The following is a 23,363-nucleotide window of genomic DNA, read 5'->3' as shown; positions in this document are numbered from 1 at the left end:
AACTGATTGTCTCCACGTGAAGAAAGACATGCCACAAAATCCAACATGCGCTCATGAGAAAATCGCCCAGCACAGAAGGGATGAAGCTGCCCGCGAGAGCCGGAGCCGACAGCATCCGAACAGTTCCATCAGCGTGGACCCCCACAGCTATGCAGAGCGGGGTCTCCCCAAAGTCGGGAAGAATCTCCCAAACCATTCATGAATCACAGAGGAGCAACAGTGGCCTCACCAGTGATGACGCCCCAGCCTGCAACTCTGCTACAGCAGAGTCAGCACTGCTGTGGGATCTGTCCCAAGTGCGGGGACCTCAGTGGAACCCCGAGAACACACCAGACAAACCCTATGGGAGGGGCGTACTGCAGTGCTCCCAACCAGTCCTCTGCACAGGGACCAGGCTCACCAGGGACAAGGACAGGCTGAGCCCCCATCAGGCCATAGAAGCCCCATGGGTCTCTGGACAACGTAGTGGGGTCCAGAGCAGATGCTGCTGTGGTGTTGGGTGGGGGGTGTCCCAGATCACTCTGGGGAGGAGTGGCCACCATGCTGGTGTCCAGAGCAGGTCCCTGACCCCTGGTTGTGTGGCAGTTGTCAGAATGAAGATGGGCTCTTGCACACGTTGACCCCGACAAGAAAGCCTGTAAGTGAAGCCGAGAGGTCACAAAGGAAGGCTCCCTGGGCACGACCCCCTGGCCCTGGCCATCACCACGGCTCCAGTACGAGCTTTCCATGCAAGGCCATGGTTCTCCTGGAGCCGTGATGAGGGCCATGGTCAGGTGGGAAAGCGCATGTGTCCACCACTGGCCAATGAGCTCAGCCTGTGGCCGAGGAGTCAGAGGGCATACCGACAGCCACTCAGTAAACCACGATTCAAGAAATGGCCCTGGGATCAGTCCTTGCCTGGAGCAGCTCACACCTTGAGTGCCCCAGCCCTGGGAAGGCACCCATTCAGGTCAGGTTACAATGAGGTCAGCAGGGTAGGCCCTAACAGAGACCGGGGTCCCCAGAAAGGGGGGTTCAGGTGCACAGCCCCAGGAAGACACCTTGTGATCACAGACTGAGGCTTGGGCAGGGCTGCTACACGCCAAGGCCAAGGGAAGCCCAGGTTCACCAGCAGCAGACGGAGGCCTGGACAGGTCCTCCCACGTGGCCTCAGAGGAACAGGCCCTGCTGACAGCTTGACCCCCAGATCCATGAGACCGTCCAATTTGCTTAACCACACAGTCTGCTGCTGAGGCCAGGGAACGAGCAGCTCATGGCATGGAGACCGTGACACGGCCATCTTTATTTAGACGGCAAGCAAGGCTGTTCTCCGAGCTTCCACTGCAGAGGGGCCCAGAGTGACTCACAGTCGCCACTCCCAGGACCCAGGGCCCTTGACAGCCCTGGGCTTGGCACCAAGAGACTCTGGGCAGGCACACAACTGGCTACGTCCCCCTCCAGCGATCCTTCTAAGACAGAACATCCAGGAACAGCCCACGCCAATTTCAAGTTTTGCAAGCTGAGCAGCCACTCAGGAAACTGAAACAGCACTGTTTGTTCTCCAAGGCATGGCTCCAAACACCAACAAGGAAGGGGTGGGAGATGCAGAGCCTCCTGTCGGGACAACACACACCCTGCAGGGGGATAAAAGCTGGAGATCCTGGAGCCACACACACACACACACACTCACCCCTCCCCAGCTACCGCCCACCACGGCCGCCTCCACCATGTCCGTCTGCTCCAGCAACCTCAGCTATGGCAGCAACATCTGCATGCCCGGCTCCTGTGACCCCTGCCCCGACTCCTGGCAGGTGGATGACTGCCCAGAGAGCTGCTGCGAGCCCCCCTGCTGCGCCCCTAGCTGCTGCGCCCCAGCCCCCTCCGTGACCCTCGTCTGCACCCCAGGGAGCTGCCAGTCAGTGTGCACCAGCTCCTGCACGCCCCTGTGCTGCCAGCAGTCTAGCTGCCAGCCATCCTGCTGCTCCTCCAACCCCTGCCAGCAGCCCAGCCGTGTGACCCTCTGCTGCGAGCCCGTGAGCTGTGTGCCCGTCTGCTGTGTGCCCGTCTGCTCTGGGACCTCCTCCCCCTGCTGCCAGCCCTCCTGCCCCTCCCCCTGCCAGCAGCCTAGCTATGTGACCCTCTGCTGCAGGCCCGTGAGCTGTGTGCCCGTCTGCTCTGGGACCTCCTCCCCCTGCTGCCAGCCCTCCTGCAGCCCCTCCCCCTGCCAGCAGCCCAGCCATGTGACCCTCTGCTGCGAGCCCGTGAGCTATGTGCCTGTCTCCTGTGTGACCGTCTGCTCTCGAACCCCCTCCCCCTGCTGCCAGCAGTCTAGCTGCCAGCCCTCCTGCAGCCCCTCCCCCTGCCAGCAGCCCAGCCGTGTGACCCTCTGCTGCAGGCCCGTGAGCTGTGTGCCCGTCTGCCCACGCCCCTCGTGCTGCCAGCCCAGCCCCTGCCCCTCGTCCTGCTGCAGACCCTCCTCCTGCGTGTCCCTGCTCTGCCGCCCTGTGCGTAGGCCCACCTGCTGTGTGCCCGCCCCCTCCTGCCAGCCCAGCTGCTGCCGCCCGGCCTCCTGCGTGTCCCTGCTCTGCTGCCCCGCCTGCTCCCGCCCCGCCTGCTGCGGCCTGTCCTCGGGACAGTCCTGCTGCTGATGGACCTGTCTTCCCAGGCCAGTCATGTTCTTGTCCCTGGAAGCTGGTCACCCTACAGTTAGAATGTACCCTGGTGTCTGCTGGTCCTGTGTGGGGCTGAGCTGGACCATAGGGCATCGTCCATGCCTGGCGCTATATCCCCTTGGGCGGCCTCCCTTCCACGTGCTAAGTCCGTCTCTAAAGGCCCTTGAGCAAATGCACCATTAAAGATTTTTGGCTCTGTAACACCCTTGGTTCAGTGTCCGGCTACTCACAGGGATCCTGGGTGCTTCTTGTGCACAGGGGGCGGGGCTCCCAGGGGTCCGCACTTGGCATCAGAGGCTTGGGTACAGCCCTATGACCTTCGGGGCCATTTTGGGTTGGGCCCTAATTCCTGTACCAGTTTCACTCCATGGCCATTTTGTGGGGTGTCCACTGCCTTGTCTCTTCCCGGCCGTGGTAGCTTCTGGATCCACGGCTCTCCCGCACGGGGGCCTTCCCAGGGCGGGGTGTGATGCCGGGGAGCTGGGTTTTGGGTTTGAGACTGCCCGTAAGGCGTCGTGGACTGGCGAGGATGGCGGTAGCCATGTGGGAACACACAGACACGTGATATGCCAGAGACATTGTGGTCCTGATTGGGCGTTTTAAGAAATCTTTCAAGTTCGGATGATGACGTGTGGGCACCACCGAGGAGGCACTGACTTCAGGCCACTGCTTACGACAGCAAAAAGGAATTTCAGGGGCCGGCACTGTGGCACAGTGGGTTAAGACCCTGGCCTGAAGCGCCGGCATCCCATATGGGCACCTGTTCGAGACCTGGCTGCTCCACTTCCTATCCAGCTCTCTGCTATGGCCTGGGAAAGCAGTATAAGATGGCTCAAGTCCTTGGACCCTGCACCCACGTGGGAGACCCGGAAGAAGCTCCTGGCTCCTGGCTTCGGATCAGTGCGGCTCCTGCCATTGTAGCTATTTGGAGATTGAACCAGTGGATGGAAGACCTCTCTCTCTCTCTCTCTCTCTCTCTGTGTAACTCTGATGTTCAAATAAATAAATAATTCTTAAAAAAAAAAAAAAAAAAGGATTTTCAAAGCAAAGTGAGAGAGTGGCTGAGAGCTCACGGAAGTGGACGCAGGGCAGGGGTAGAAGGGGACAGGATCTCTCTGATGCACGGGCAGAAGTGGACGCGGGGGCGGGATCCCCCTGACGCATGGGCGGAAGTGGATGCAGGGGCGGAAGTGGACGCGCGGCGGAAGTGGACACAGGGGCGGAAGTGGACGCAGGGGCGGAAGTGGACGCGCGGCGGAAGTGGAGGGGGCAGGGAGCTCAGCGCCGGCGCAGGCGGAGGTGGACGCGGCTGGGGCTCGCTGCGGTCCAGCGGAAGTGGACGTGGACTGCGATGCGAGCGACGCAAGGTGAGGTTGCGGGGACCCGCGACGGTGCTGTGGCGCTAACCGCGTGCTTGTGGGGGTCGCAGCTCGTTCGCTCATGGCCGCGCCTGTGGCCATTCCTGACCGAGAGCCGCCTTGGAACCGAGGACCGGGAGGAGGCGGCCTGTCCCCGCCCAGGCACTCGGCCTGCGGAGAGCGGGGCCGCAGCCCGCGAAGGTAGTGTCCGCACAGGGCACGGGCTCCTGTGTCTCTTCGTCTCTGGATTTCTGACTCCATCGGGAATAGCAGACAAAAACATCTCGGGCCTCGCGGTCTGCCCCGCTGAGCCGCTGGTGGCGTCACCAGGGACAGACAGGAGTGACCAGAGACCCCCGCTCTGGGACCACCGCCCGTTTGCTTCCTCAGTGCGCCCCCAGGCTGAGCCTGACCCCCGAGCACGGCCTTGGCTCTTTCTAGGAATTAATCTGATGACATCGCCTGGGGACTTCAGAGTGCACAGATAGGGGCCTGCGTAGCTGGTCACAGCCACTGCTGTCTACGGTCCGTGTCTCCTAGGAACCACACCCTCACACGCACGCCCCAGCAGTGGCGGGGTGGAGGGCGGGCCTCTCCCTTGCCCACGCTCTCCCACGGTGTTGCGCTCTGGGGAGGGGGTTCCACAAGGTGCCCTGGCGTACGCTGCTGAGAACGCACCCATTCGGGTGGAGCTTGGCACCCACAGGCTGAGCAGACCAGGCAACTGCAGGGTCAGTAATTCTCGGAGCTCCCGAAGGTCCCAAGACACCTAAGTTCCAAACACCCGGAGAGAAAGCTCTCTGAACCCTGTAAGTGTTTAGCGCGGAGTCGCACCTACCCTCAGAGAGCTTCAACATGAGCACGAAGCCTCAGAGCCACCGGCAGGTACAGAGAGTGGCCTCCGAGGCCCAGCACTCTCTAGGGAAGAAGGACAACGTTCAGCCACAATCAGACGTATGGAAAAGAGGAGTGCCGCTCATCACCAAGGGACAAAGCCGCCTACAGAAGCACACCCAGAAATGAAGAGCTGTCGGGATCAGCAGACAGGGGGGTATGGCGCTGCCCTTAACTGTTTCGGGACCTAAATAAAGCATGGACAAATGAGGAGAGGACTGGAAGACAAGAAAGGAACCAAACAGAACTCAAGTGCTAAGAAATACAACATCAGCATTTAAAACAAAAAAAAAAAAAAAAAAAAAAAAAAACACCAAAAACACCTCGAAGATTAGATGATTGCTGTTACCCCAAGAGAAAATGTGTTCTCTAACCTGGGATAGGCCCACTCCCTCGACCTCCAGGGTCAGCGTCTTAGTCGAGCCTGGTGGGGAAGCCGGTGTGGAGTGCCAGGAGCACCCACCAACCAGCTGTGCTGGTTTTGCTGTCTTACACTGTGTGCTGTGGCCAGGTGCGAGCAGATGTGTGATTGGCCACCCTCGGTCCTGCCTGTGACTAAAGGTAAGTGTCTGTCCCTGCTGGACTTCTGGGTGGTTTTCTTTGGGATCTTCTTGGAGGTTTGTTTGATCCTGGGCCCTCACAGTGTGACAGCAACAGAAGAAAAGATCAATGATGTTGAACTTACCACCACAGAAGTTTTCCAAACTCCAAGACAGTGAGAAAAGAAAACATTCAAAAATTAACAGAGCATCAGTGGCCCAAGGACTGATCTTCAGTGTGTGACTTAGGAATGACTGGAGACCAAGGGGAAAAGGTGAGAGAGGAAGACTACTAAAAGAGAAATGGCCACATATTTTCCAAATGTGATGAAATTGGTATAAAGAAAACTTGAAAACTCACCATGAACCAACCTTTTAATTGGCATTTATACAGTGTTCCATCCAGCAGTAGAATGCATTTTGTTTTCAGGTGTACGTGGGACACACACAAAAGTAAACAAGATTCCAAGCCTCCAGCAAGTCTCGGTGTATTTGAGGGATTTAAATATCGAGTGTGTTGTTTGACCACAACAGAATCTAAACCATTAATGAAGGAATTTGGAAAATTCTCGAATGTTTGAAAATTAAACCATATGCTTTAAGATAACCCATGAAGCAAATGAGAAACCACAATAAAAATTAGAAAATATTTTTAATAAAATGAAATCACATACCAAAATGTGTGAGACACCACTAACACAGGACAGAGAGGAAAACATGTTGCTTTCATTGCTTATGTTGAAAAAGATAGAAGACCTAAAATCAATTATCCAAGACCCCACCTTAGTAAGCTAGAAAACACAGCACAAGGTGAACCCAGATATGGCCAGAGGGTTGGAAATAATTGAGAAACATGGAAATCTGCCAAATAGAAAGTGGACAATTGAGAAGGCAGTGAAGGAAACCAGGGCTAGTGCTTTGAGAAGATAGTAACAGTGACAACTGTGAAAAAGAAATAAATTACCAACATCAGGATTGAATATAGGATTACCACCATAAATTCAGTAGGTATTAAAAGAACAATATGAGGATAGTGCTGTTGCATAATAGGCTAAGCCTGTGGCACTGGCATCCCATATGGGCACCTGTTCATGTCCCTGCTGCTCCTCTTCCAATCCAGCTCTCTGCTAATGGCCTGGGAAGGCAGTAAAAGATGGCCCAGGTGTGTTGACCCCACATCCACGTGGGAGATCCAGAAGAAGCTCCTGGCTCCTGGCTTTAGACCACACAACTACAGCCACAGTAGAGATGGCTTCCACTGGCTGCTGCTTATGCAGGGACTCAGAATGCAAGAGATATGGGGTCATGGCAGCTTCCACCACGCTTTCAAAGGAAAACCTATAAAAGTTAAGACAATACATGTAGAAGTCAGCACAAGGAAGAACTTTTGTGTTCTTGGGTTGAAGCAGAGTTTTGTTTTTTTTTGTTTTTTTTTTTTTACAGGCAGAGTTAGACAGAGAGAGAGAGAGAGACAGAGAGAAAGGTCTTCCTTTACCGTTGGTTCACCCCTCAATGGCCGCTGCAGCCAGTGCATTGTGGTCGGCCGATCTGAAACCAGGAGCCAGGTGCTTCCTCCTGGTCTCCCATGTGGGTGCAGGGCCCAAGCACTTGGGCCATCTTCCACTGCACTCCCGGGCCACAGCAGAGAGCTGGACTGGAAGAGGAGCAACCAGGACAGAATCTGGCGCCCCATCTGGGACTAGAACTTGAGGTACCGGCGCCACAGGTGGAGGATTAGCCTTATGAGCCGTGGCGCCGGCCTGAAACAGTTTTCTTAGGAACATTGAAGAAAAAAATGACAGATGACTGTAATCAAAACTAAATATTTAGCTCAAAAAACACTTAAGGAAATGCAAGGGCTGGACATGGATGGGGAGAGGTTTGCCACAGGATGAAAGCCCTACAGGGAGCCCCTCACGGGGTGATGCTTGCCGGAGCCCTGGGAGGGAAGCCACAGTGGAGTCTCAGGGAGGCAGAGAAATCAGTGGCAGGCAGTGCCTGTGGGGGCGAGCTGTGAAGAGTGAACTGCACAGCTTTGAAAGCTACTGACATCCGTGTGCAGCCTGTGAAAGTGGCCATGGGGCGGCACCACTGCAGACTCCAGAACTGTAGAGCCATCCCGTGCAGTACCAGCCTGGAGAGCTGCAACCTCAGGCTCCAACCTGTGAGCCCTGACACATGGGCCAAGCCCAGGAGAGCTGTAGGGTTAGGGCTGCCCTAACACGTTGTGCCCAGATGTGCACAAGACACTGGATATGCAGCTTGAGGATGTAACACTTGCTGTACTGATTTTTGGTCTTGCTTCGGGCCAGTACCTACTTCCTATTTCCCTTCCTTTTAGAATGGAAGGCACACCTGTGCCTAGCCTGCCGTTGTGTCTCAGGAGCAGGTGACTGGTTTTGATTGAACAGGGGTTCACAGCCATTAGAGTTTGGGGTCTCAGAAGCTCAAAGTCAGAAACTTCAGACTTTGGGCTTTTTTTTTTTAAAAAAAGATTTATTTATTTTGAAAGAGTTACGGGGGTGTGAGGGGGGAAGAAAGGAGATATCTTCCATCTATGTGTTCACCCCCAAGATAGCCCCAATGGCCAGAGCTGGTCTAGGTTGAATCCAGGAGCCAGGAGCGTCATCTGGGTCTCCCACATGAATGACAGGAACCAAAACTCTTGGGCCATCTTTTGCTGTCTTTCCCAGGCCATTAGCAGGGAGCTGGGTTGGAAGTGGAGCAGCTGAGACACTAAATGGCACCCATGTGGGATGCTGGTGTAGCAGGCAGCTTCACCCACTAATCCACAACGCCAGCTCCTAGACTTTTGAATCAGTGATGGGCTGAATGAAGAGTTGCAATTGTTGGGGATTGGATAAGTGTATTTTTTGTAGGAAAAGCACACAGGTTTCAGAGGGCTGGAGGCAGAATACCATGGTTTGAATACAGTCATCCCCTAAGTGTTATGTTAACAGAACCAAGAGGGTTGTGGCTGAATCCAGTTGTGTTGAGAGCTGGGCCTTGGAGAAGAGGTCAGGCCAGAGTAGGTCATGAGGGTAGGACCCCTGTGGTTAGATCCACCAGGATCCTGTGTAAATCCACAGGTCTTTATAAAGCAGCCTGCCTCCGGTTTTCAGTAGAGCATCAAAAGCTGACTAGCCCAAGATCTGTGTGCTAAAAATGACAAACATCGCCACAAGAGATGAAAGAAATCCTAAATGACTGGAGAGAGGTATCTTGATTTTGCTAGATCTGTTCTTTACAAATGAACCAATACATTTAATGTAATCCCAATAAAAATCCCAGGAAGTTGGGACTGGTGTTGGGCAGCAGGTTAAGCTGCCCCCTGCGATGCCAGCATCCAATACGAGTGCTGGTTCTGGATCTGGCTGCTCTGCTTCCGATCCAGCTCCTGCTAATGTGCCTGGAAGAGGGCAAAAGATGGCCTGACTGCTTGAGTCCCTGCCACCCACTTGAGAGACCTGGGTGGAGATCGAGGCGCCTGGCTTTGGCCTGGTCCAGCCTTGGCTATTGTTGCCACTTGGAGAGTGAACCAGTGGGTGAAACACCTCCTCCCTCTCCCTCTCCCTCTCCCTCTCCCTCTCCCTTTCCCTCTCCCTCTCCCCCTTTCTTTCCCTCTCCTCCCTCCCCCCATCCCTTACCCCCTCTCCCCCCTCCCCCCTCCCTCTCCTCACTGTAACTCTGCCTTTCAAAAAAAAATAAACCTTAAAAAAATCCCAGTGGGCCTTTCTGTAGAGATTACTGGCTGATTCTAGAATCTTGTGGAAGTGGCCAGCCAGTTATGAAGAAGGAAAGCAGAGTAGGAGAACTTCTATCACTGGATGTCAAGACTGCGTTTAAGGCCACGTCGATGGACACGGGGTCTCAGCAGCTGCTCACAGCCACTTAATCAGCTGTGGACACTCTTCCCAACAGATTATGTGGGATACGTCACAGCATACTCAAAAACTAACTGGAAAGACATTCTAGAACTAGACATAGAAACCATGAAGCATCTTGAAATCAGCCCAGGGGAGAACTTGTGCAATCTTGAAGCAAGACTTCTCAAATGGGAGCCTTGAAGGAAAAATGGTGAATTGGATATCATCAAAATTAACTACTTAGCTCAAAAACACACTATGGTGAAATGAAGAGGCTGGAAATATCTGCAGTGCATACATGACAAACCGATATTCAGCATCTGTAATGAACACTCACAACTCCAGACAGACAACCTGATCCAAGACAGGTGGGCCACATGGCTGATGCAGACAGGTGGCACATAAGCACAGAAGAGAGCTCCGTGGAGTCGTCAGAGGAATGTGGACTCCACCCCCTCTCTAGGGCAGCTCAGTAAAACACTGAGGGTGACAGGTGCTGCTGGGGAGGGGCAGGACACACAGTGCAGAAGGGGAGTACAGAGTTCCACATGCACTGATCACAGGGTCTGGCCGTGGCATTGACGAGGATTGGAAACATTTGCTTATGCATCCGTCATCACCGAAGCCCAGACAGCCCAGAGCACTGCAGGTGCATAGACCGGGGACGTCTGTCCCTGCAAAGGGAACTGCCGATATTCACGTGAGAGAGCAGACAGCTAGATGACCATGGACACACCGCACGGCTCCTTCACACTAGGACTCCAAAATGGTGCAGGTCAGGGGCTTGGAGCATGGAGCCTGGGCTGTTTACTGGACAAGGATGCAGGAGCTCTCATTGTGCGGGAAAGTTGTGCACTGACTGAGGGGAGGCTACCGATGGAGACCACTAGCAAACTTAGCAAACTGTACAGTTGTGATGAAGCAATTTAACTGTATGTAACCTTACTAATGCTGATTCTAAACATAGTGGTTGGTGAAAACTTGGTAGGTTATGGCTCAGACTGTGGGCAGGTTGCGGAGGGACTGTGACCCTCATGGGGCTGCAAGGCTCCTTCTGTGGGTTCTGGCCATGGACATGGGCCCATGGGGGGAGCAGAGCCCAGGCTGTGCAGTGGGCAGGGGAGAGCTGGAGGTTGTCTACTTACAAGCAACAGATGGGGTGCCTTTATGGCCATGGTTCATCCCCTGCCCCGGGTTGTCATCCTCCCAGGAAATTGCTCCAGTTCTGGCTGGGGGCTGGTCCAGTGCCCTCCCGAGTTCCCTCCAGAAGCATCCACCACCAGAACAGGCTGCGGTCCTCAGCTCGCTCTGCTACAGTGGGGCTTGACACAGCCCTGCCAATGTGATACCATGTCTCTGACACCCCCTGCAGAACCTGAGGCTCCCAGGGGGCCTGGGCAGTGCCCGGCTGTGGGGTCCTGCGCATCCTCCTACTGGAGAGTATTTCTGTCCCCAACCAGGTCATTCTGTCCTCTGAGCCTGGAGCAGCTCCTCTCTGCAGAAATCACATATCTACTAAACAGAGACCTCGGACAGGCGGGAAAGACAGGAATCCCCAGAGGGCTGTGGTCCTTGCAGCCTCAGGCAGCTACTGAGGGCAACACGGCAGGATGAGCTGCCTATGCGGGCAGTGGGTGGGGAAGGTCCTTGGGGCCTGCAGTATCCCCAGACTAACACACGACTATGGTGGCAGCCTCAGGAAGCCTTGGCATGGGCAGGGTCCAGCTGGGTCCCTCCCAGAGGGGTGGGCCACGTCCCTGTGATCCCCAGGTTGAGTCATTTCCCCCGGAAACACTCGCAGCAGAGGTGAACAACTGCTCCCCCCTCCCCCCATGAACGACAGAGGAGAGGAGTCAGGTGCTCAGGGCAGTTTATTGGGGGCCCTGTGAGATGCTGACAGCTGAGGTTGGGCCAGGTGACCCAGAGCAGATCCTGGGGACACAGGAGAGCTGGGGGCACGAGGGAGGTCAGTCAGCAAGGTGGACACACAGGGACTGGTCTGGATCAGGACCAGACTGGGGATGAATGGGAGGTGCAGGGTAATGCGGAGGGCCCAGAGGAGCATGCCGGTCAGCAGCAGGACTGTCCCGAGGAGAGGCCGCAGCAGGCGGGGCGGGAGCAGGCCGGGCGGCAGAGCAGGGACACGCAGGAGGCCGGGCGGCAGCAGCTGGGCTGGCAGGAGGGGGCGGGCACACAGCAGGCGGGGCGGGAGCAGGCGGGACGGCAGAGCAGGGACACACAGGAGGAGGGTCTGCCGCAGGACGAGGGGCAGGGGCTGGACTGGCAGCACGAGGGGCGTGGGCAGACGGGCACACAGCTCACGGGCCTGCAGCAGAGGGTCACACGGCTGGGCTGCTGGCAGGGGGAGGGGCTGCAGGAGGGCTGGCAGCAGGGGGAGGAGGTCCCAGAGCAGACGGGCACACAGCTCACGGGCTCGCAGCAGAGGGTCACACGGCTGGGCTGCTGGCAGGGGTTGGAGGAGCAGCATGAGGGCTGGCAGCTAGACTGCTGGCAGCAGGGGGAGGAGTCCCCAGAGCAGATGGACACACAGCTCACGGGCTTGCAGCAGAGGGTCACACGGCTGGGCTGCTGGCAGGGGGAGGGGCTGCAGGACGGCTGGCAGCTAGACTGCTGGCAGCACAGGGGCGTGCAGGAGCTGGTGCACACTGACTGGCAGCTCCCTGGGGTGCAGACGAGGGTCACGGAGGGGGCTGGAGCGCAGCAGCTGGGGGCGCAGCAGGGGGGCTCGCAGCAGCTCTCTGGGCAGTCGTCCACCTGCCAGGAGTCAGGGCAGGGGTCACAGGAGCCGGGCATGCAGACGTTGCTGCCATAGCTCAGGTTGCTGGAGCAGATGGACATGGTGGACGGTGAGCTGGTGAGGGGTGAGTGAGTGGGTGAGTGTGGAGGGAGTGAGTGAGTGTGAGGTACCCAGGGCTGTTGGGCTTTTATATCCATCCGTGGTTCCTGTTGTCCTAATGAGAGACTCAGCAACCTCCCCTTCCTTGTTTGTGTTGGAAGCTGAAGAAGATTTGTTGTTCCTGTGCTGTGTTCAGTGCCATGGGGCATTGCTCAGCTTGTAAAAGTCCCAAGTGCACCTGGAGTCTGTTGACCTCTCACCAGCTACTCTTGCTCATGGCTGGAAGTGTTGTGGGGGGCAGGGTTCATCCTGCAGGTAGGGGGCTCCTAGGGGCCATGCTAGTGGTATGAGGAATGCTCCCATCCTAATCTCCCCCATACACCTGCGCTGGTTCCTGCACACCTGTGGGGACCCCGCGTGTCAGTCACCACTGCTCCCTGAGGGCCAGGCTGGAGAAGCCCTGGCCAGTGAGGGGTTGAGAGTGGCTGCTTTGGCAGTGACCCCCGCGCTCTCTGTGCACGGGTCGGGGTGACAGTGGTGGGCAGTGTTCTCCTTGTCTTTCTTGTGAGCACTGAGGGTAACCCAGGATGCCCATGGTCTGTCCATGGCCGTCCCATCTCCATCTGCTCTAACTCTGGAGCCTGCAGAGCTGGGAGCTGCACTGGAGCTGTGCATGCATCTCCAGCCCTCCCCACCTCCACCCCCGTCAACACTGCCCTCAGCTTGGTTGTGGGCCGAAAGGCCCTGCCCCAGCCACAACCCTGAGAGCCACTGAGTCTCCCTCTCCTCTCAGTGATGTCTGCTGCCCACCAAGTCCTCTAGTGCTTCCTGCTGGGAACACCAAGGCCCTTTCACTTCCTGAGCACCCACCAGCCCCACACCCCACATATGAACAGCCACACGAGGGACGAAGGATGACAGACACGCACTGTCCACACTGTGGGGAGGGGGGCAGGGCCAACTGCTGTGGCCCAGGGATGTCAGTGACCACGGGGCAGCCCAGCCCGCGCCAGCCCAAAGGAGTGGCACCTGAGCAGGTGGAAGGGCTCAGAGCCCTCCCGGTGGGCCTGCAGCCCCTGGGCAGGTCTCAGGTTCCACTGCCCCTTCCTAGGCTGCTCTGTCTTCAGCAGGGGTCTCCTTCCAGGCCGACCATTCCTGGGGGCTTAGAAAGGGATGCAGGGGTGCGGTAAACTCAAGTGCACCATGGGCTGGTTGTCTGTGTGAGGGATTATGGAAATAATGCAAATTCAATCCTGGCCTGTGCCTTCCTTTGGCACCGGAACTGACCACTGGACATAGGAGTGAAAGTGAGGGCAGCATGGGGGACCACTGAGTCGGATGGAAACTCCTGCTGAGAACACATGAAAAGTGAAGTTTAAAAAGCATCTCTTAAAGGCGTTTGAGGGCCATGGTGAATCAGGGTGGACAGGCTAAAACCCCGGATGCAGCTCAGGTCACAGCGGGAATCGGCGCCAGGTTGGGGCGGGAAGTGCGGCAGAGGGCTGCAGAAGAGGCTCTGGTGCCCTCGCGGGGTGGAAGAGGCAGTACGGGTTCTAGAGAACAAAGTCCTGAGCACAGCTTGATGATGGGGGGCAGGGCCTCGGGTTTTGTCACGTGCTTTTGCTGGAAAGCACAAGAAAGCCACTGAAATGCCAGAGTTTTGGCCATCTCATCACTCCGGGGATGAACCGTGGTGTCCAGCCTAGCCAAGGAGTGGCTGGCACCTGGAGAACTGGATCTCAGACCCGGGGGGAAGACGCAGTGCAGAACTCAACTCCATGGGGTCCTCAGTCACCCGCAGGTCGACCACCAGAGGACGAGGCCAGACTCTGCCAGGGAGGAGAAACCCAGCCAGACAGGCAAGAGTTCTCCCACTCAAGGTCAGACTCAGTCATCACAGCCATGCCAAGGGACAGAACGGACGACACAGGCAGACCCAGAGGTGTCACCAGCCACAGGTTTGAAATCTCTGCTGGGAAATTCTATCCTGAGGCAGATATTCACGTAAAAAGAAACATCTAGAAATTCTCCAGCTGAAAATACCTGTAATGATTGTATTTCTGACCCAGCAGGTGGGTTTGACAGAAGGAGGGGTGGGCGAGGGGATCACTGCCCAGAAACATGAAACGCCTGGGGAGAGAAAGAGAGTTGCCCCGGGGGGAAGTTACACGATGTGGGGGACACGATTAAATGAATGTGGCAGAGAAGGCAGCATCTCCCGTGCTGCGGCTGTGGAGGCCATGGCCCAGATACACCCACGCACTCAGAAGAGCCCAAAGACCATGCCGCTGCCTGAACCCATGGCCTCCCTCTCTGAAACCGGGCTTGGCCCAGGCCTGCCTCTCAGTGCCTGAGGGTACCACGTGGGACGGTGTGGAGCAGATGCAGTCGGTGTTTATGACCTGGGCTGCGTCCCAGGAAGCAAACATCCCTGATGCGACAGGAGCCATTCTTACCACAAGGAAGGGGATGTGGCCTGGACAACAAGGACGGGCAGAAGGATAAAAGCCAGAGAGCCCTGAGCCCTCACACACTCACCCTCCACACACACTCACACTCACCCCTGCCCAGCTCACCGCCCACCACGGCCGCCTCCACCATGTCCGTCTGCTCCAGCAACATGAGCTATGGCAGCAACGTCTGCATGCCCGGCTCCTGTGACCCCTGCCCCGACTCCTGGCAGGTGGATGACTGCCCAGAGAGCTGCTGCGAGCCCCCCTGCTGCGCCCCCAGCTGCTGCGCCCCAGCCCCCTCCGTGACCCTCGTCTGCACCCCAGGGAGCTGCCAGTCAGTGTGCACCAGCTCCTGCACACCCCTGTGCTGCCAGCAGTCTAGCTGCCAGCCGTCGTGCTGCTCCTCCAACCCCTGCCAGCAGCCCAGCCGTGTGACCCTCTGCTGCGAGCCCGTGAGCTATGTGCCTGTCTCCTGTGTGCCCGTTTGCTCTGGGACCCCCTCCTCCTGCTGCCAGCAGTCTAGCTGCCAGCCATCCTGCTGCTCCTCCAACCCCTGCCAGCAGCCTAGCTATGTGACCCTCTGCTGCAAGCCTGTGAGCTGTGTGCCCGTCTCCTGTGTGTCCATCTGCTCTGGGGGCTCCTCCCCCTGCTGCCAGCAGTCCAACTGCCAGCAGCCCAGCCGTGTGACCCTCTGCTGCAGGCCCGTGAGCTGTGTGCCCGTCTGCCCACGCCCCTCGTCCTGCTGCAGACCCTCCTCCTGCGTGTCCCTGCTCTGCCGCCCCGTGTGCAGGCCCACCTGCTGCGTGCCTGCCCCCTCCTGCCAGCCCAGCTGCTGCCGCCCAGCCTCCTGCGTGTCCCTGCTCTGCCGCCCCTCCTGCTCCCGCCCCGCCTGCTGTGGCCTCTCCTTGGGACAGAAGTCCTGCTGCTGAGTGGCCTCATTGAGGTCACTGGGTGCCCTGTCCTCTGCTGCCCTGTGTTGGCTACCAGTAGCCACACCAGCCGCAGTGCCCTTCCCTGAGCCCCTGTAAAGGGCCCTGGTACCTGCTGCTCCTCTGTGTCTCTTCTGTGGGAGCAAGCCCCTACGTCCTCAAGAACTGACTTTCCTCCAATCAGTGAGCCCTGCCCCCAGCCATGGGTGTGCAGTGACCCCAGCCTGGGAGAAGACAGGCTGACTAGCTGCTGACAACTGTCACCCCTCAGCCTGTGGGAGGATCCCTGTGCCAGGATCCGGGATGCCCCGGACTCCTCTCCTGGGTCAGAGCCTCTGGCTCCACTTCCCCTCAATGTGGGGTTCTCCTAATTCTCCCAATAAATCCCTTTGCCTGATTACTTCTGCCGTTTTCACTCTGTCATTCCATACCCATGGCACTCTCAAGTGCCACCATGTCTCTTTGTGCCTCTCTGACCTTGCCCATGTCCAGAAGACAGACCTATGCCTAGGACCCAGAGCCTGAGTCTGGAGAGGGACCAGGGACCATGTTTTAGGAGTTACTTCCCCTAAATCCAGTGGATTCCAATTCCTTGGCCAGGGTCTGGGAACTTAGACTTGGGGAGAGCTTCCCCCACCTGCCTCTCTGGGCCTGCTGAGTACCATACCTGCTTCCCTATGGCCCAGGCAGAAGGCGGCCTTGTGCCCAGCCCCCAGTGACCACCCCAGACTCGGGTCTCTAATGAGCTCCCTGCTGGGTGACATCTACACCAGTCCACCTGGCTCCTTGCTGGGGCAGTCAGGTACACTCTGTGCTACCTCTCCCCGCCCAGAGGACTGTGGAGCCTGCTGCTGGCTTCCCCAGGTTTCACTATCTCTGCCGTTCCCTTGGAAACCACTGTGTTTCTCACCCAAAAATGATCACAGCCACCATGTGACTGTGGGCCGAGTCCTGTGGGCCCTCCCAGTAGCTCACCGAATGGGGGGTGGTCCTGGGGACCTCAGCATAGCCTGGGCTGCCTTCCTCCAGTGAGGATTACGGTGTCCCAGGACAGAGCTGCACTGGTTGCTCTTTGACTTGCTCAGGAGGGGGTAGAGGCATATGGGGAACTGGGCTGGGGCCTGGGCACCTGGGCCTCACAGAGGTGCCCCAGGTATCCTCAGAGCTGTGGCCTCAAGTCCTGGCATTGAGCCGAAGCACATGGCGGGCAGAGAATAGGCCCCCGCCCCTGCCCCAGGTCTCTCTGCCCATGCAGAGAGAGTGAGCCAGGCTTCTCTCTGGGGACCAGGATGTGAGCTCCTGTCTGCCTCTCCAGGGAGACTCTGGGAGCACGCAGGCTGCCCAGCACCCCAGTACCACAGACAGCAAAACAGATGGGAGCCAGACTGGCTTCTTTGGGGAATGCAAGAAAACTGCGAGAACTGGTCAACAAATCCAGTAAAATTGCAGGTTATAAAGTCAGCATACAAAAGTTAGCAAGGGGCAGGCATTGTGGCACAGCAGGTTGAGTTGCTGCGTGGGGCAGCTGCATCCTATGTCAGGGTACCTGGCTTGAATCCTGCCTCAGGTTTTGACCCAGCATCTGTATAATGCACACCCTGGGAGGCAGCACATGATGGTTCAAGTACTTGCCACCCCTATGGTAGACCTGCAGGCAGCCTGGCTCCTGGTTTTGGCTTGGCCTAGACCTGGTTGTTGTGGGCATTTGTGGAATGCCCACTGGATAGAAGGTCTCTCTGCCCCCCCTTCCCTCTCAAACAAATAAAAAAATAAGCATTTCTATATATTAACAATAAACTGTCCAAAAATAAATTAATATAATTTACAATAGCAGGAAAAAAGCCTGAGGAAATTTAAATAAGTTGGTAAAAGATCCATATACCGAAAAATATAAAACACTGATGAAAGAAATTGAAGACACAAATAAATGGAAAGATATCCTATGTTCATGGATTGGAATAATTAATATTGTTAAGATTTCCATACTGGGACCAGCATTGTGGCGTAGGTGGTTACCCTGTGATGCTGGCATCCCATAGGGGCACTAGGCACTGGTTTGTGTCCCAGTTGCTCTGCTTCCAATCCAGCTCCCTGCAGCCCCAGCCATTGCAGCCATCTGAGGAGTAAACCAGTAGATGGAAGACATTTTTCTGTCCCTCTTTCTGTCTTTCTCTGACCACGATTTTCAAATCAATACATCTTCAATTAAAAAAATGTAAAATTTCCATGCTAGCCAAAACAATCTATGTATTTAAAATAACAATTGATTCATTGTAATTTTCTATATTTTGAAAAACACTAAAATTCATTTAAAATTACAAAAGGGCTCAAAGAGCCAAAGCAATCTTTAGCAGAAAGAACAAAAGGCACCACACTCTCTGGTTTCAAAATATATTATAAACCTATTATAATCAAAACAGCAGGGTACTGCCATAAAAGTGGGCACATTGAACACAGAAGAGAATAGAAAGCTATGTTATCATTGATTTTTGACAAAGATTCCAAGAAGACATAAGGGATAGAACAGACTCTCCAATAACCTTTCTTGGGGAAATTGGACATTCACATGAAGAAGAATGAAATTGGCCCCTTTTGTCACATGATAAAATTCAACTCAAAATATATTAAAGATTCCAATGTAAGGACTGAAAGTGTAAAATTTGGAGAGAACATGGGAGAATGTTTTCTCAGACTGGACTACAGATACAAGGCAATGAAAACAAAACAGGTGGATGGGCATCACCTATCATCAAGGCAGGCGAATGGGCATCCACCCAGTGTAGAATTTTCTGCAGAGTTAAGAAAACAATCAATGATCTATACGTTGGGAGAAAATATTGGCAAACCATAAATCTATTCAAGCAATAACACTCATAAATGAGGAACTGAACCAACCAAGCAGCTAAAGAAAACAATAACTCAATTTAAAAAATGAGTAACAAAGACCCAAACAAACATTTCCCAACGTACACATCCAGTGGCCAACAGAGCCATGAGAAGTGCTCAGTATCCCCGATCATCAGGCGAAGGCAAGCGAAAGCCACAGGGAGGAATTCCCCCCGGCCCTGCTGGAACAGCTGTCATTAGAAAGAGATGAATGCTGACAAGTGCTGGCGAGGAAGGGGAGAACAGCGGACCCTGCTCAGTGCTGCAGGAGAGGACGTCAGCATGGCCACCATGGGGACAGCGTAGTGGCTCCTCGGAGAACTGGAGATAGAGCCACCTGCGGCCCCCAAGGCCATGCTGGGACACTGTGGAGGCACTGAATGTGCCATGCCTGCCCATGTCACACAGCCAGCCAGAGTGTCCATCAAGCACGAGTGGGTAAAGATGAAGCGTTCTGCCTACCCAGCAGAATACTAGCACAGGGAAGTGACTTCTCGCTTGTGGCTGCATTGCATTAAATGGAAGAGCCAGGCACAGAACCACCAGCATGCCTGACCTCACCGTGGGCCCTGAGAGGCTCTGCTTTGTGCAGACATGCAGGCAAGGGCTCAGTGGCTGGCCAACACCAGGGTGGGATGCCGGGCCAGAGCACACTCCAGGTGGAACCAGGGGACCAGAGGGAATGTGCTGCACTGCAGGTGGCCTCAGTCACTTCTGCTTACCTCTGACTTAGAATTCCAAAAAGAATAGATTTTTTTTAAACATTTTCACCACCAAAACTTTGACAAGGTGTTAAGGTGACAGATATGTTAATTAGCTGGATCTAATCTTCCTGCAATGTATACATGGATCAGAACCTCACACTGTACCCCATAGACGTGCACAATTACTAAATGTCAATATAAAAAATAAATAAACTTTAAGAACTTGACAAAATTAAATTAAATAATAAAGATCTTAAAGAATACGTAGGAGATATTTTCATGAGATTGTGGTAGGCAGACTTTGGAGCAAAAGTAAAAGGCACTAAACTTAGAAAACTAACAAACCTGATGTCATTAAAATTAAAAGCATCTTAATTTTAATTAATTCATCTTAATTCACCCAAAGACACTGTGACTACCACAAAATAAGTTTTTAAAAGATCCATATACTGAAAAACATAAAACACTGATGAAAGAAATTGAAGAAGACACAAATAAATGGAAAGATATCCCATGTTCATGGATTGGAACAATTAATATTGTTAAATTTTCCATTACATTTTGTAATGTGTCTGTTACGGTGACACTAGCCAGGGCGGGCAGGTGTGAGCATAGAACCACTCACAGGTTTTGTGGTTTTAGTATCACATGGTGCAACTCCTCATTTATTTGAAAGGCAGAGTGAGAGAGAGCGAGTGAGTGAGAGAGAGAGAGTGCGAGAATGAGCCTGGGTCTGTCAGTGACTGGAAGGACCGGCACACTGGCCGTGGGCTCACAGTGGAGTCCCGCTCAGCCTGGGCAGACGGTGGAGATGTACAGCCGTGTGTGGCCATGCAAGGGGAGGCCAGCCTGGAGGCAGGTGCACGAGCCCATCCGGCTGTCACAGTGACACAGGGACAGCCTGTTCCTGGACTGATGGTGGAAGGGACACATGGGGGTGTTGGGGTGCTGGAGCTGTCCCAAATCTCACAGGACACAGGTGTGCATGTGACATGGGAGCTCCTGACAATAGGTAAATCGTATCTTCATAAAACTGATGCTTTCAACTTTATCTTTATTAAAGATTCATTTATTTGAAAGGCAGAGTGAAACACACACAGAGACAGAGGGAGGGAAAAGGAGAAAGAGAGAAAGATCTATCATGCACTGGTTCAGTCCTCAAATGGTCGTAACAGCTGGGGCTGGGCCTGGCCAATGCCTGGAGTGTGAAATCTTTCCAGGTCTCCCACATGGGTGCAGGAGCCCAAGCACGCGGGCTGTCTTCCGCTGCTTTCCCAGGTGCACTAGCAGGGAGCTGGATCATAAATGGAACAGCCAGGATGCAAACCAGTGTTCCAGTATGGCATGTCAGTGTCACACATGGTGGCTCAACCCGCTGCACACCAACACAGGCCCCTCAACTGTATTTAAGCCCCAGATTTGGGAATGACTTGTGAGTCACACACACAGCAGGGGATTGGAACCGGCTTCCATGAGCTCACAGGAACCGCCTGTGTGCCTCTCACTTCCCAGCTCAGGCTCGGCAATGTTGTGCTGACAGCTTGCCTGTGGCTCGGTGGGGTGTGTGTGTGTGGCACCTACAGCACAGAAGCTGACGGAGGCAGCGGTCAGGGCCTCCCTGTCGCCTTGTGTCACAGCAAGGGATCTCAAGCACAAGGCGGGACTTGCTGAGTCATGAAAGCCTGTGTGTTCATGAGAACTAAAATTGCTATTGAAGAAAACAACAAAATCAGCGGCCAGGCACCTACCAGCTTCTGTCATCAGGGGCTACAAATGGACGCACAGCGCAATACCCTGCACACTCCCCAAGACGGGGAAATCTGGCTTCCTGAAGTTGACCTGTGGGGATCTAAGTTCCTACAATCACGTCTGGAGGCATGTCCTGAATTCAGGTCACACCGATCCCAGGACACGCAACTCCACGTGGGGGTGTGTGTCAAAGAGAAAACAGCAAGTGTGTCCACCGCAGATGCAGGGGGCTTCGTGGCAGAACCGTCTACCTGAGCCCAGACCTGGAAATGGCACAGCTCCGTGTCACTGGGGAAGAATGGGCAAGACACAGCAGATGGGCTGCTGTTGGAAGGAGGAGCTGCTGACGACCTCCCATGCCAGTGCACACGGCAGCAGAGTTGTCAAGGGCTAGTGAAAGGGGGTGGGACTACTACTGGATGAGGCGGGGTCAACAGGGAAACAGCTCCAGGGACCCTCTAGGATCGGGGAAAGTCCCATCTTCAGCTAAACCTCCAGCGTGGACGATGACACCCAGGGTGAGGACAGAGCCAGACATGTTGAGCCGTGGTGTCTCCAGCCGCCCATTTCCAGAGAGCTGCTGCAGGACACACTCCACCAAAACAAGGGCATAAACTCAGAGAAAAGGACGTGGAGTCCAGGAAATGAGGCGTCTACCCCTGGAGGACAGCAGGACGGACACGTGAAGATCTCCTGGCAGAGGGCCCTGGGTTACGGGAGAGAGGGCTCCAGGACAGAGGTGGCCAGAAACCAGCCAAGCTGGAGCATCCCCTGATTCATCAGACTCGAGTGGAGCGTGGGTGAGTCGGCCAGAGTTCAGGGAGGGTTTAATGGGAGGTACACGGAAAAGCAAGGAAATACACAGAGGGAGCCACTGGGAACCCCAACAAGGAAAACACACGAGCGGACAAGGCTGCACCAGCGACCTGGGATGAATGGCAGTCACCTGACCAGCGTAACCCAGGCCCCGGGGACTGATCTCCCAGTCGCAGGGGTCTCACTGCTTTCTAGGCGCAGGCAGGCCAGGGCTGTCCATGGAGCTGCTGTGAAGCAGGAGATCACATCCAAAGCTGACAACTCCCATGATAAAGCTCGCACACCAGCAGTTATGACACAAGGAGGGCTGAGAGCAGTGTTGGGGATGGGCCGGGAGGGAGACACACTGGGGGACAGACGGACACCCCCAAGTCTACAGGTGGAGCAGGTGGCAGGGGGTGGGGCACCTGTTGGTGCAAAATATGCCAAAACGAAGACCTTAGAAAAGGCAGACAGGAAGAGGAGCCAGGGTTTCTGGACAGCCCTGCCAGCCACCAGCCCCCACCCCATACTCGGCGTGCTGGGCACTGCGCCAAACAGCTCACGGGTAAGCTAATGAGGGGAACCAGGAACCCAATCTGAGCAACAACAAGGAAGGAGAAGGCTTGGGATACCCGTGAGGAAAACATGGGATGAGGGTATAAAACCCCACAGCCCGGAGCACCCACAGACACCCTCCCTCATACTCACACTCACTCACACTCAGCTCACACAAGCCTCCTGCCCCAGCATGGCTGACACCTGCTGCACCAGGACCTGCGTGCTAGCTGCGTCCACCGTGTCCATCTGCTCCAGCGACCGGAGCTGTGGCAGCCGGGCCTGCTCACCAAGTGCCTGCACTGGCTGCTCCTGGCAAGTGGACAATGGCCAGGAAAGCTACTGTGAACCCCCCTGCTGTGCCCCCAGCTGCTGTGCCCCAGCCCCCTCTGTGACCCTCGTCTGCACCCCAGGGAGCTGCCAGTCAGTGTGCACCAGCTCCTGCACGCCCCTGTGCTGCCAGCAGTCTAGCTGCCAGCCGTCCTGCTGCTCCTCCAACCCCTGCCAGCAGCCCAGCCGTGTGACCCTCTGCTGCGAGCCCGTGAGCTGTGTGCCCGTCTCCTGTGTGCCCGTCTGCTCTGGGGACTCCTCCCCCTGCTGCCAGCCCTCGTGCAGCCCCTCCCCCTGCCAGCAGCCCAGCCGTGTGACCCTCTGCTGCAGGCCCGTGAGCTGTGTGCCCGTCTGCCCACGCCCCTCGTGCTGCCAGCCCAGCCCCTGCCCCTCGTCCTGCTGCAGACCCTCCTCCTGCGTGTCCCTGCTCTGCCGCCCCGTGTGCAGGCCCGCCTGCTGTGTGCCCGCCCCCTCCTGCCAGCCCAGCTGCTGCCGCCCGGCCTCCTGCGTGTCCCTGCTCTGCCGCCCCGCCTGCTCCCGCCCCGCCTGCTGCGGCCTCTCCTCGGGACAGTCCTGCTGCTGACCGGCATGTCCCAGCCAGACTTAGGTTCCCGCTCCCACCAGCCTCCTGATCACCCTGCCTACCACAAGCAATGAGCACCCTGTTCTCCGCTCCCCACATGGCCCACGGGGCCCTGGCTTCTCCCTTCACGCTTCCCAGCTGCGTGAGCCGTCCCTGCGCTGGTCAGGGCTGGCCCCGGCCTGGCACCAGCAGTGTCACTCTCAGTTTCTGA

At 55.8% G+C, this 23,363-nt stretch overlaps 2 protein-coding genes across 2 annotated transcripts; both read left to right on the top strand.

Moving 5' to 3' along the window:
- Positions 1 to 1,706: 1,706 nt before the first annotated feature.
- Positions 1,707 to 15,547, top strand: LOC133777346 (uncharacterized). The gene is made up of 5 exons (XM_062216888.1): positions 1,707 to 2,598; positions 4,081 to 4,210; positions 4,831 to 4,963; positions 11,317 to 12,092; positions 14,737 to 15,547. Exons 1-5 carry the CDS (start codon positions 1,707 to 1,709, stop codon positions 15,545 to 15,547), a joined length of 2,742 nt encoding a protein of 913 aa, XP_062072872.1.
- A 6,885-nt stretch (positions 15,548 to 22,432) lies between these two features.
- LOC133777342 (keratin-associated protein 10-8-like) lies at positions 22,433 to 23,152 on the top strand. The gene is made up of 2 exons (XM_062216875.1): positions 22,433 to 22,810; positions 22,874 to 23,152. Exons 1-2 carry the CDS (start codon positions 22,433 to 22,435, stop codon positions 23,150 to 23,152), a joined length of 657 nt encoding a protein of 218 aa, XP_062072859.1.
- Positions 23,153 to 23,363: the final 211 nt, after the last annotated feature.

The sequence above is a fragment of the Lepus europaeus genome, chromosome 2 (genome assembly GCF_033115175.1).
Source record: "Lepus europaeus isolate LE1 chromosome 2, mLepTim1.pri, whole genome shotgun sequence".
NCBI lineage: Eukaryota > Metazoa > Chordata > Mammalia > Lagomorpha > Leporidae > Lepus > Lepus europaeus.
This window is presented reverse-complemented; position numbering and strand designations above follow the sequence as displayed.

What these genes read in the sequence shown, in the direction of transcription:
- LOC133777346 (XM_062216888.1), top strand. Translation starts at nt 1,707, where the DNA reads ATGTCCGTCTGCTCCAGCAACCTCAGCTATGGCAGCAACATCTGCATG. An exon ending in CTCCCGCCCCGCCTGCTGCG is followed by an intron (nt 2,599 to 4,080) that starts GCCTGTCCTCGG and finishes TGGGGGTCGCAG; the next exon opens with CTCGTTCGCTCATGGCCGCG. An exon ending in CGGGGCCGCAGCCCGCGAAG is followed by an intron (nt 4,211 to 4,830) that starts GTAGTGTCCGCA and finishes GTAAGTGTTTAG; the next exon opens with CGCGGAGTCGCACCTACCCT.
- LOC133777342 (XM_062216875.1), top strand. Translation starts at nt 22,433, where the DNA reads ATGGCTGACACCTGCTGCACCAGGACCTGCGTGCTAGCTGCGTCCACC. An exon ending in TGCCCGTCTCCTGTGTGCCC is followed by an intron (nt 22,811 to 22,873) that starts GTCTGCTCTGGG and finishes CCCTGCCAGCAG; the next exon opens with CCCAGCCGTGTGACCCTCTG.